Here is a 13,772-nt window from a genome sequence, read left to right as displayed (position 1 = left end):
GTGGAATCTAGAAAAATGATACAGATGAACCTAACTGCAGGGCAGGAATGGAGACACAGACATAGAGAATGGACTTGTGGTCATGGGGGGGAGGGGGGAGGGGGTGAGATGAATTGGGAGATTGGGATTGACATATATACACTACCATGTGTAAAATAGATAGCTAGTGGGAACCTGCTGTATAGCACAGGGAGCTCAGCTCGGTGCTCTGTGGTGACCTAGATGGGTGGGATGGGGGTGGGGAGGGAGGTCCAAGAGGGAGGGGATATATGTACACATATAGATGTTTCACTTCTTTGTATAGAAGAAACTAACACAACATTGTAAAGCAACTATACCCCAACTTAAAAAAAAACACAATATCTTTTGAAGGTCATTCCATATCAGTCTACCCGGATCTTTCTCATTTTCCATCATATGCATGTATCAGAACTTATTTAACTAGTTTCCTGTTGGTGGAAATTTAGGTTGTTTCCAATCCTCTGCTACGACAGACAATGTTGTAATGAATATCCTTTTATATCGTCATTTTGTACATCACCCGTAGGACAAATGACTAGAACTGAAATTGCTGAGTAAAAAGCTTTTTGCATTTTAAATGTTGACAGATATTATCACATTACTTTTCATGAAAGGTGTACCAGTTTATGTGCTTACAAACGATCTGTGAAAATGTTTTTCTACATCCTTTACAACATGGCATGTTATTTTGTTTTGTTTTGTTTTACCAACTGGATAACTTACAATGCTATTTCGTAGATTTATTTTTTATTTATTTTATTATGAGTGAAGGTAAACATTTTTTCATGTGTCTAAAAGCCATATTTTTTCCCATGAGTTATCTATTCATATATGATAACAATTTCTCTAATGCATTATTGGTTTTACATTGATCTGTAAGAACTCATGATATAAAAAGGAAATTAGCTTACTTTCTGTGCTATGTGCATATTTTTTCATAGTTTGTTTGCCTTTTTGTCAATGGTAATTTTTTTTTTTGTTTTTACCATTCATTTGTTTTATTTTTTTCTTTAAAAATTTCTATCTGGTGGATTGCCTCAGTCTTCTCTTTTACGGTTTCTTATGCTTTTTGATATGCCTGGAAAAGCCTTAAATATTCCAAGATTATTTTTTAAATTATCCAATAATTTCTTTTGGCATTTGTTCAAACATACACAAAAGTAGAGAGAAGAATAGAAGGAGCCAGAGTTACTCTCATCAACTTCAACAGCAGTCAGAATAGGGCAGGGCCAGTCTCATTTCACCTATGTCCCACACATTCCCCCACCCCTTGACTATTTTGAAGCAAATTGCAAACAACATATAATTGTATGATTTTTTTAAATGCTGAAACTTTTGATCTGGAATTATTTTAGAGTTAGAGCTCCAACTTTGTTTTCTGCAGATACCTAGCCCATTCTTCCCACAGTTTACTGAATAAACCATTGTTTCTCCACTGATTTGTTTTTTTTTTAAAGTTTATTTTTTTAACATATTTATTTGTTTGTTTGTTTATATTTATTTTGGCTGCACTGGGTCTCAGCGGCAGTGCGCAGGATCTTTGTTGTGGCATGCGGGATCTTTAGTTGTGGTATGCGAACTCTTAGTCACTGCATGCATGCAGGATCTAGTTCCCCAATCAGGGATTGAACCCAGGCCCCCTGCATTGGGAGCACGGAGTCTCACCCACTGGACCACCAGGGAAGTCCCTCTCCACTGATTTGAAATGCCACCTTTATCATACAATAAATTCCCATATATAGTGAGTCTGTTCCTTTCTATTCTTATTTATTTATTTGTGGCTGCATTGGGTCTTCATTGCTGCTCGCGGGCTTTCCATAGTTGCAGTGAGTGGCGGCTACTCTTTGTTGTGGTGCGCAGGCTTCTCATTGCGGTGGCTTCTCTTGTTGCGGAGCACAGGCTCTAGGCTCGCGGGCTTCAGTAGTTGTGGCACGTGGACTCAGTAGTTGTGCTCACGGGCTCTAGAGCACAGACTCAGTAGGTGTGGTGCATGGGCTTAGTTGCTCTGTGGCATGTGAGATCTTCCCAGACCAGGGCTTGAACCCGTGTCCCCTGAATTGGCAGGCGGATTCTTAACCACTGCGCCACCAGGGAAGTCCCCCTTTCTATTCTTTATTTTGTCCCATCAGTTCATCCATTTATATTTATGCTCCAGTACCATGCAGTTCTGATGGATGTAGCTCTACAATATATTTTGGTGTTAGGTTAGACATTCCCTAGAAGATGCTTTGGGTGTGGGCCTCCGCTGGATTTTGAAGACGTGGTCTGAGAGTGAGGATCTGAGGTAAGGCATGGCGTATACACTCAGCTTTAGCCATAACTGCGCCCTTCAACACTTTGGCTGGGATAAGGTGAGGCAGGCATCATTCTGGCAACCAGAGACTCGGGTCCAAGTTCTGGCTTTGCCACTGAGAACTGGATGACCTTACCCTGAAGAGCTTCTGTGGCCTCCCCACCAGCTCTAGCTTTCTCCAGTTCCAAGATTGTAAGGCTAGGGCTCCTCGGGAGTACCAGGCAAGATGGTGAAAGTGTAACCAGTGGTCACTTCAACAGGAAGTCCCATAGATTAACACAGGAGATTGGCTCCCCGGGGAACGGAAAGAGTGATTAAGCAAGAGGCAAGACTGTTAACAGTTCCAGAGCTCGTGGGCTCCTGGGGGCAGTGGTTGCCTCATTACCGGGTCCAGGAGGCACAGGGCTGCATGCACGATTGGGAGCATCTGAGAGGTGGGAGCTACCCTGGAGTTGCAATGCTTCTTTTCCTTGGCGGGGTGAGGATGGGGGAGGGAGCTGTGGTCCCCACCCAGCTCCTGGGACGAGGTGCAAAGGGCTAAGCCCTTTTTTCATGAATTTGGAGCTCTCTGCATCTAGCGGAAGGCACTTGGGCAGGAGACTTGGATAGATTACCTACCCTTAAATGGCCATGTGACCCTGGGCAAGTCACCTGGCTTCTCAGAGCCTCGGTTTCTCTATCAGGTTAGTTGGGGGAAGGGAGAGGATAAATATACTAGGAGGTCTCTCAGACCCACTGACATGGACAATTTGGGTTCTGTGACTATCGCTATTACTTGTAGTTATTGAAGTAGTTGGAGTGAAGCACAGACCCAGTTCCTCGGCCCTTTGGAGAGAGAATGATGGAACTGGGAGAGGCCCTAAGGCAATCGCAGATGCTGTGATTCTGTCCCTGTCCCCCACAGCATCCTTCTTACAAGCCTCTCCACTTCCTGAGGGAAAGCCTGTGGTGCCTGCTTGCTGAACCGAATCCTATAGTGGGGAGCTGATTTCTGGGATGCCTGGGAGCAGGATTCATTTGCCCTCAAGTCTGGCCTCAAACTTTATATGATTTCTTGGGCGAGGAAGTGGGGAGAGGTAGTAGTGCTGTGGGTGCGTGTGTGTATGTGTGCTCCTGGCCAGGATGAGGTTTCCCACTGTTACAGGTATGAGGTAGTGATGATCAATAAGGGGAATGTGGGGACTTCCCTGGTGGTCCAGTGATTAGGACTCCGCGCTTCCGCTGCTGGGAGTCTGGGTTCGATCACTGGTTGGGGAACTAAGATCCCACAAGACACAGCACTCGGCCAAAAAAAAAAAAAAAATAAGGGGAATATGGCAGAGGAGGGGCCTCTGACGGAGGGCTGCCCCTGCTGGCTGACTCTGAGGGTGTTGTTCTGAGTGATTCTGAGAGGGCAGGGACCTTCGTAGACGCCAGCAGCCGTGAGGGGTGTCCTGTCTGACTGTGAGAGTTGACCGTGAGGGAGGTGTGTGTGTGTGTGTGCGTGTGCACATATATGCGTGCACACACATGTACACACGTGAGGACTGACTGAAGGACGTCCCCATTGTCTCTGAGTGGCCATACCTGGCCGTGATGGGGGCATAGACTGTTTTTCGGCGCACGTTGCAAAGCCGTGAGGGGGCAGTCCACTGTCCCTGACTGATGGTGGACAGGTGTGTTGAGACAGAACTGGCAGTAGGTCACCTGCTGCCTTTCTGCCCTAGGGCTCCTGACAGGCAAGGAGGGGGCCACCCAGTACCCTGCAGGGATAGAAGGATTGACGGACTCAGAGGGCTGATGCTGAGGCCTTCGGCATAGCGGGGACTGGTGAGGTGTCCAGGAAGTGCTGCTTTCTTACAAAGTGCCAGGGGACTGATGGAAACGGGGTGCAGCTCGACTAGGAACTCCCGGACAGCGATGTCAAGAGCATCCCATGTCCTGCGATGTGGTCACAGGGGATCTATTTCAGGATTCTAACTCCCTTCACTTGTGGGAGCCTGACAGACTCAGTGATGTGGTACCCACATCACAGTAGACTCTTCCCCCAGCACTTCAGTTCTAGAAGCTTCCGCACTGGGAATCTTATCTTGCTGCTTCATGTGTGTGTTATCTCCATCAACAGAAGTACACGTGGAACTTGAGTTCCCAAGTCTCATAGCCCGAGCAAAGCCTACCCACTCTGCCCTGTTCCAAAGTCCTGTCCCATCATGGCTGCTCTGTCGGGCGTCTGTGATCCACAGAGGGGCCTCCTGTCCGTCAAGGAGGTGCCTCTCCAAGAAGTGGTCCTGGGGCAAGTCTGTCCCATGACAAACCAGGAGAGTGGATCTGGTGCCAGATTAGCTTCTGACATCATGGCTTGGGCAGGTCTCTGCCTTTCGGAGCTTACCTCCCTCAGTTTCCTCATCTGCTGAGTGGGGATAAATCATATCTGTACAGCACCCAACTTTTATGAGACTCAAGTGGAATTTCACCCTCATCCATGTTGTCACCACAATTGTCATGGTTAACTTTACATAGTGGTTGCTGTTTTCGGGGCATAGCTGTGAGTGTTTTACATGGATTATATATTCAACAAATATTTGCTAAGCGCCGACTGTATCCGAGGCACTGTCCTAGGCATTTGGGATAGAGCAGTGAACAAAAGAGTAAATTCCTTACTCACATGAGGCTTCTGTTTCAGTAAGAGGAGACACAAATTTTACCAAATAAATGAATAAAAATATTCTGGGAAGATGACAAGTGCTAAGAGAAAATAAGGCCAGGGGACTTCCCTGGTGGTCCAGTGGTTAAGAATTTGTGTTTCCACTGTAGGGGGCATGGGTTCAATCCTTGGTCGGGGAACTAAGATCCCCAATCAAAAATAAATAAGTAAATTAATTTAAAAAAAAAAGAAAGTAAGTAAAGCCAGAAGGGAGGTGGGCTCTGCTGGGAATGGGAAGTGGTGTTTCCACTTCAGTTGTCTCCTCTCATCTTCACAACAACCCCGTGTGGTAGATATTAGTCTCATGTTCCAGTGAGGAGACTAAGGCACAGGGATGTTATGTGACTTGCCCAAGGTCACACAGCCAGTGAGCAGCAAGGCTCAGGAGGCAGTCTGTCTGACTCTAAAGCACTGGGACTGGAAGTCACTGCCTCTCTTGGCCACTTTTTCCACATTTATGGGTCAAGAGGGTGGGTTGGACTCTCTTCTGGTACTGACGCTCAGTGAGTGTTTCTTTGATTACAATACACAAGGCCCAAGGCCCAGCCCATTGGAGGGTCGTGGGGTCATGGAGGGAGGGAGCTCCCCTCTTAGGGGGATGGTGAGTGAAGATGGATGTTGACCTCTGGGTGTGGACAGATGCACCCCAAGGAGGGGTGTGTATCTCATCATTGTTTCCAGAGGCAACATGGAGGGTGATGGGGGAGTGGGAGATACTAGCGGAAAGACAGTTAGATTCGTGGAGGAAATTCTCTATTCTAACCCCTGGAATCTCATTCTTGGCTCCCACCCCCACCCCGGTGTTTTGTTTTTGTTTTTGTTTTTTTGGCCGAACCATGGCTTGCGGGATTTCAGTTCCCCGACCAGGGATTGAACCTGGGCCCCGGCAGTGAGAGCATGAAGTCCTAACTACTGGACCGCCAGCGAATTCCTATCTCCCCTGCTTTTTATTAAGAAATCTTTCAAATCTACAAAGGAGTTGAGCAAATAGTTCAATGAATGCTATTGGACAGATGGCTAACAATTTGCCCCATTTACTCTCCCCCTCCCACCCACACTTATTTCCTGTTCATTTGCTTATGTATTTACTCAGAACCATTTGAAAGTGAGATGCAGACATTATACACTTCAGCACGGATCCCTTAAAGACAAAGAGATTCTTCTACATGATCACAACACTTGTACCACACCTAAGAAATTTCACATTGCTCAGTGAATATCATCTAATATAAAGTCCATATTCAAATTTCCCTGGTTGCCCCCAAAATGTCCCTTATTCCTACTGTGTTTTTTTTTTTAATTAATTAATTAATTTATTTTTGGCTGCATTGGATCTTCATTGCTGTGCGCAGGCTTTCTCTAGTTGTGGCGAGCGGGGGCTACTCTTTCGTTCCGATGTGCAGGCTTCTCATTGCGGTGGCTTCTCTTGTTGCGGAGCACGGGCTCTAGGTGCGCGGGCTTTAGTAGTTGTGGCACGTGGGCTCAGTAGTTGTGGCGCACGGGCTCAGTTGCTCCGCGGCATGTGGGATCTTCCTGGACCACGGCTCGAACCTGTGTCCCCTGCATTGGCAGGCGGATTCCCAACCACTGCGCCACCAGGGAAGCCCCCTACTGTTTTGTTTTTTGAAGGGAAATCCAATTAATGATTGCATGCTATATTCAGGTGCCATTTATCTTTATTCTCTTGAATATAGAACAGTCCCCCTGCTTTATTTTATCTTTTACGACACTAATATTTTTTGAGTCTACTCAGTTATCTAGTAGAACAACCCACATTCCGAAGGACAGTGTATGTCAGCGGAGGAAACAGTGAGTAACTGAGTGTCCAACACATGCCCAGAGCAAGGCTGGGCATCATGAGGGGATCCAGGGTTAAATCTGATCTCTCCTGCCCTGGAACTCACTGCTAAATTATGTCACCTCCCCCAGGAAGTCCTCCCTGATAGGCACTGGCGAGTTGTTCTTTTTGCAGTGCTCTCACAGCACTTGGCACACAGGTTTACTGCCCCTTCCACACTGTGCTGTAATTAATTTTGTGTCTTCTCCTGCATGAGGCTATGTGAGTGCCTCTAGGGGAGACCAGGAGTTAGTCCACCCCTATAACTACAGGGCCAGGCGCTCCACTTGGGTATGTATGTTGTGTCCTGTACAAGGGTACCTGGCCAAGGGGGTGAGTGGGGACTGGAATCCAGCCCACAGTCCACTTGCCAACCCGTGGGCCCTGGCACTGGGCTGCATCTGCCCAGAGGAAGGGGCACTTTTCCTAATTTGCCTAATGGAGCCTCACACATCACAGCAGGCTCGTTTTCCACTGTGCCGGCATTCAGTCGGTGCTCAGTGAACAGTTGTTGCTTAAATGCATGCTAGATCTTGGGAAGGGTTTAGGCAGAAGAGATGTTCTGGTAACTGTTCTTTGGGGGAAAAAACCCCTGATCTGTAGCATATGCTGATTCCCATGGTGTAAATACTCCCACAGCGGCTGATTGCAGGTGGCTGAGTTGGGAAGAGAGGTACACAATTGGCTCTTGCAAGCCTCTAATATGTGGCTCCAGCACACCACTGCAGTTTTACATCTATAATCTTAAAACTGCATCTGAAGCAGACTTTGAAGGCCCCAAGAGAGAGACAGAAAGAGATATGGAGAGTAACAGGTAGAGAGAAAAAGCAGAAAGGGAAGAGAAAGAGGCAATAACTGATGAGGAGTCAGAGACTCTACTTCACTTTAAAGTTTGGGGCCTCCCCAAGGGTGAGGAATTGCTTCATTCAGGTTCTATGCAACCTGTGTGAAGGAACTTGCCCAAGGGGAGGCTAGACCAGTGGCTCCAGACCCCTGCAATGAGCCCGTTACCCCTGAGGCAGAGCCCACATCCCTCCACTCAGCCTGTCTGTGACCTTTGACCCCCAACAGGAAAAGTCCAGGGTGGGTGCAGTGCTCCTGCTTCATCAGTCCCTTCATACATGCTGTTCGCTGCTTCTAAATCTTACCCGCTTCCTTTAGAGCTTGGCTGAAGTCTCAGCACCTGCAGGAAGCTGCCTATGTGCACATCAAACCCCTCCCACCCTATACAGTTTTATGTGCCCCAGACTTATTCTCACCTCCCCCTCGCCACCCCCCACTAGGACCAGACTCTACTCCTTCCAGACTCCAGCCTCCTTCTCTCCTACCTTGAGGCCTCACCTGGACAAATCCTTATCCATCAAAATCCTTATCAATTGACTAACTGACCTTGAGTGACAGATGAAAGTACCCCAATTAATGAATTTGACAACCCTTACTTGAGCACCTACTATGTGCTAGGGAGCTGGGAGCAGTGTGGACCGAGGCACAGAGTAATATTCCTATAGGGGGAGCCCAAAACATCATGGGGTCACAGATAAAGGGGCATGAACCCTGCTTGAAGCATGGGGGAGCTTCAGGGAGGAATTTAGACTCTAAGGTGAGGGAGGAAGAGGTATCAGCTAGGCAAGGGGGTGAGAGAATCAGGGAGGTTTGGGGCAAAGGGAGCAAGTGTGGGAGGGAATCTGGCATTCCAGGAATGGCGAGTGGTTCAGAAAGGTTGACATGGACCATGATGGGATGCAGAGGTGAGGGGGTGAAGGATGCGCACGTCTTGAAAGGCCATAAAAGCCATGTGGGGGAGCTACGGATTCCCTGGTGCATATGTGGAAGGAGTAGAGAAATGTTGTTGAGGAGGAAAAAGAGGTTGGAGGCCAGGTGAGGCTGAGAGAGGGAGGAAGGGAGGATGGAGAGAGCCCCTTCTGGAAGCTGTGATGTGAGGAGATAAGCTGGTAGAGCAGCAAGTTGCTTCTTTCTGGTCTTTCAGACAGTGAGATCCTGGACCATCCTGTGTAACCACCCCCAAGTAAGGCAATAGAACCTATGATGTCTCGAGAAGATTTTTTTTTTTTGGCCGCGTTGGGTCTTCGTTGCTGCCCGTGGGCTTTCTCTAGTTGCCACAAGCTGGGGCTACTCTTCGTTGCGGTACGCGGGCTTCTCATTGTGGTGGCTTCTCTTGTTGTGGAGCATGGGCATCTAGGTGCACAGGCTTCACTAGTTGCAGCACGTGGACTCAGTAGTTACGGCATGCAGGCCCTAGAGCGTGCAGGCTTCAGTAGTTGTGGTGTGTGGGCTCGGTAGTTGTGGCTCGTGGGCTCTAGATCGCAGGCTCAGCAGTTGTGGCGCACGGGCTTAGTTGCTCCACGGCATGTGGGATCTTCCAGGGCCAGGGATCAAACCTGTGTCCCTTGCATTGGCAGGTGGATTCTTAACCACTGCGCCACCAGGGAAGTCCCGGAGAAGACTTTTGATAGTTGAACAGAGAATTGAAGGAGATGAGGGCATGTGGATACCTCAGGGAAGAGCATTCCAGGCGAGGGAACAGAAAGGGCAAAGGCCCTGAGCGGGATGTGTGGGAGGCCGTCAGCTGAGGGTGGGTGATGAGTCAGAGAGGCCAGCGCAGGTCAGATCAGGCAGGGCTTCGTCAGCCACCGTGGGTTTTCTCCAGGGGTGATGGGGAGTCATGGGAGAGTTTTGAGCAGGGAGTGACTGTGTTCAGCAGCCCAGTGTCCCCTCACCTCTCTGTCCCCAGGCCAAAGCACCATGGAGAGTGGACAGAGAGTGCCCCGAAAGGGCCGGAAGCTAGGCTCCAGCCGCCGGCAGCAGATGCGAGAGCCAGCTGATGGCCAGGATACCTCTGTGGCCCCCGAGCCAGAGTCCTGGTCCTCCGAGTCAGCTGCAGAACTGCAGGGCTTCTTCCAGGACTGTGGTGCCAAGGAGAGGGGCTTTGTCACGCGAGAGGACCTGGCGGTGAGTCCAAGGCCCCATCCCCCTGAATCCCTTTTCCACAGCCTTCTGAGACTCTCCCATCCCAGGAAAGTAGAGCTTGTCTGCTGTTTTCCCTTTCTCTCATCTCAAATTTGCTCTTAGGAAAGGCTAGGAATTTGTTTATACTAATGTGTAAATGATTGATAAGGCCTTTTGTGTTACCCTCTTCCAGAAGCATTTGCATATTAACAAAGGAAAGGTTTTAGGTCAAAGAAGTAACTTGCAAATGGTATAATTTCAGGCCCACTGAGCAGGGAAGTTTATCTTGGGAGCAGTCAGGGCCCTGGAAATCAAACAATGTCAATGACTGCAAACTTCAATGAAACAGAAGATCAGCCAAGGTTGTACATGCCAAGAAGTAATCTTAGGCTGTGACCTAGACCAAGATTGGCTGGATTTTTTTTTTTTTTTTTGGTTTCTCTTCATTTTCTACAATGGGTCCTACGTGGGTTACTGGAGTCTCACTGGACCTGCTGTCTCCTCCTGATACTGCTCTATGCTCCAGACTTTGTTCTTCCCCCATTAAAACTGACCCTGCCTATATTCCACCCTCAGGGCCACAGAAAAGTACAAATGGCTGATGTTAAAATATAATTTTCAAAATGGTTTAAAAAAAAGACTTTTGAGTAAATATAAAATCAATACTTATCAAAGATCTATCTAATTCATTATTATTATCAATCAGTGAGGGAACCAGTAAGATGTTATGACAGGTTCAAGGAGCATTTGAGAAGCTGGAATATTTATAGGCAATTTGACAGAGGAGTGTTAGGATAAGTTTGCTGAGTTCAGTTTTAAAAATGGCTAATGTCCAACAGGCCATAAATCTTTGAGGTTATCTGTACTACTAGACAAAAATTATTTTCACCTCTCCTGGACAAAATCTACAAGTTAACAAGTAACTTCGATAAGTCTGGGACTTCTAATGAAAGGTAAACAATGAGATGAACTAAGTGCATTCCTCTCGTCTAGACAACACTTGAGTAGTCTTTACCCCCATATAATATTGAAAGGATGTGCTGTCTACCTTTTTGCCTTATTTCCAAGTTTCAGATAATTTCCTGTGATCATAAATAATCTCCAAAGTTTTTTATTTTTGACATAAAAAAGTCTGATCTTATTTGGTTTGGCTCGATCATTTCCTTAGATGCAGCGAGGGTGCAAATAAAGCATGTGGGTCTCCTTGACTGGGCTCTGCAAATCTAGAATTTTGAAGTATTGAGCCATTTTAGCTTCTCTCCAGAAATTTTCATATGGAATCTTAAGTTGGACTTTTAAAACCTCTGTTATTCGCTCTTCTACCTAGAGTGACCATCTGTCCCAGTTTGCCTGGTCTGGAGGGGTACCTGGGATGTGGGACTTTCAGTGTTGAAACTGGGAAAGTCTTGGGCAAACTGGAACAAGCTGGCCTCCCTACTAATATGGAAACCAAGCATAAGACTCTCTCTAGCATCTTTCACCTGCAGCACCTATAAATGTGAGGGACTTCCTCTTTTCTTGAGGTTCCCAATTTTTCTAAGGTCCCTCTGCTGCCCAGAAGTAACATTCCTTATCACCTGTTTCCAGGCCAGCTTCCTGCGAGAGCTTTTCAGGCATTGCTTCCACAAGTGCTCCTTGCAGTAGGCTTGTCACACTTCATTAAATGAGAATCATCTTTTAATACAACATCCAGTTACACAACTGATCTATTCAACTATATCCCAGTAAAAAGGAGGACAGATTCTTACTGAAACTGTGTAAATAACTATATTGCCAGAGAAAGGAAAGAGATTCAGGAAAAATATTGGTTTCTGAATCAGGAGAGGTTCAGTGAGATTCAGATACCATTTAAAATGTTAAATTTCAGTTTATGAAAGCATAATTTCCTAAACTGAAGGTTAGATACAGCTCAAGAAGACAGAGAGAAGATTTCCTCATACATCCATAAAAACAAAACAATAAAAAAATAATATCAACTATATTCCCAGCAAATAACTACAACTCGATTTCCTTCAACCATTCATTCAGTTCCATGTGATTAATTCTTGATCTACTGGATCTTGGGTGAGCTGGCTGCTTCTGGACTGAAAAGATACCTAGAAATTGTGATCCACTGGCTCAGTCTGAAAGTCGGGTAATGCCAGCTTGGAATCCTGTACCCAAGTAAAGCATCAATAGTCCATAGAACCTGGTACAGTCCTTTTCCACAAGACTTTGAGTCTGTGCTTTGTGGAAGACACAAACTGCCCTGCAGCTTGTAACCAAGCCTTCAGGCAAGGGTAGGAAAGCAGAAATGTGTTTAGTAATGAGACTGAAAGCCTGTAGTTATTACAGTAACTAATAATATCAGAATGGAAGAGAGTAAAATGTTCTATTGGGATACGGTATATAACTATTTCATAAGAGTTTGATCAGTGTTTCCCCTGAAGACAAGAACATATTTTGCATAGTAAAGACATTGAGAAATCTCTAGGGCCTTCCCCTAAAGCATGCAGTTTCTGAAATATTTATATTAAGAGTGTTTTACTTTTGTAAACTTAGCCTAGGAAAGGCTGAATATCTTTTCTGATCTGACAGTTCTTCCCATGATGCTCTTGTAATAGTGTTGAGGTATTTAATAAATAAAGAGAAAGATATCCTGACATTTTTTTTTTATCCTGACATTTTAATTTAATTTTTTTTTTTAATTTAGGATCTGATGTTGGGAAGGCAAAACCAAAGGAGCTATCAGAGAAGATAGAGCACTAGATTAAGATAGAATCATGGGATCCTGAGAAATAGTACTTGGTTTCCTATTTAATCAAAGTGACAATAAAATAAAACATTTTGAAATAAACATAGAAGGCAACACTATTGCAAGGATATTTAGCTCTTTTATAGGGGAAGTGGCTCTGCTTTTTGTTTTAAAGAAAATTAGAACATGATAAAGCCAAAATAAAGCAGAGAATATTATTCTGCTGAGACATGGAATCAGTTTTCCAGGCAACTTACACAGAAGATTAATAGTAACCCCTTTTTAACCCTTGCCTAGAGCTCTAAGACCAATTTATCATTTTAATAGAGATGGAGCCAAATTCTAGTTTTGCATTAATATAACATGTGGCAGTAAAACTTTCACAAGATTGATTTTTTAAAAAAATAAATTTATTTATTTATTTTTTTGGCTGTGTCGGGTCTTCGCTGCTGCGCACGGGCTTTCTCTAGTTGTGGTGAGCGGGGGCTACTCTTCGTTGCAGTGCACGGGCTTCTCAGTTCTAGGCGCGTGGGCTTCAGTAGTTGTGGCACACGGGCTCAGTAGTTGTGCCTCAAGGGCTCTAGAGCACAGACTCAGTAGCTCCACGGAATGTGGGATCTTCCCGGACCAGGGATCGAACCTGTGTCCCCTGCATTGGCAGGTGGATTCTCAACCACTGTGCCACCAGGGAAGCCCCCTATTGATTGAGTTTTAAACCCATCAAAACTGAGCCAAATTTAGCAAAATCTTAACATATACTTCATAGTCTATTTTCAGACTCAGGTATTATAAATCAAGACAAATAAGATTCCTTTTCAACAAATCCTCTACTACTCTCTATATCCATTCAGATTTTGCTTTTTCATGTTCTGGAACAACCAAGCACTTTAAGACAAAACCACTTCCCTTATCCCTTGGAAAGCAAAAGCACATCCCATTTTCCTTGCAGACACAGTTGTTTTTCTCTGTCATTCTTGTTCCTAGTATCATCTCAAACATCGGAGTGATTATAACTTTTAACAAAGTAATTAAACTCTATTTCCCAGAAAAAACTAATGGGTAAATAATTGAGAACTGTCTTAGACAGCATTTTAGTAAACTAGCAAAGCTCACAAGTACACAACATGACTTTCTACAGTCACACATAGCCCTTGCACAACTTGAAAAAAATTGTGATAAAATATACATAACTGAAAATTTGCCATTTTAGCCATTTTTATGTGCAGAGCTCAGTGAC

The 13,772-nt window shown here is 45.6% G+C and overlaps 1 protein-coding gene across 1 annotated transcript in view; it reads left to right on the top strand.

Annotated features, from left to right (window-relative positions):
- Window positions 1–2,703: 2,703 nt before the first annotated feature.
- The window catches only part of RAB44 (RAB44, member RAS oncogene family), a 33,889-nt gene continuing 22,820 nt past the window's right edge, over window positions 2,704–13,772 (top strand). Inside the window, exons 1-2 of the mRNA XM_036870630.1 lie at window positions 2,704–2,748; window positions 9,587–9,804. Of these exons, the coding sequence (XP_036726525.1) occupies window positions 2,724–2,748; window positions 9,587–9,804 (243 nt within the window). The 5' untranslated portion in view covers window positions 2,704–2,723. The remainder of the gene's footprint in view (window positions 2,749–9,586; window positions 9,805–13,772) is intronic.

This window comes from Balaenoptera musculus, chromosome 11 (assembly GCF_009873245.2).
Source record: "Balaenoptera musculus isolate JJ_BM4_2016_0621 chromosome 11, mBalMus1.pri.v3, whole genome shotgun sequence".
Classification (NCBI taxonomy): domain Eukaryota; kingdom Metazoa; phylum Chordata; class Mammalia; order Artiodactyla; family Balaenopteridae; genus Balaenoptera; species Balaenoptera musculus.
The sequence above is the reverse complement of the archived record's forward strand: the minus strand, read 5'-3'. Positions and strand labels throughout refer to the sequence as shown.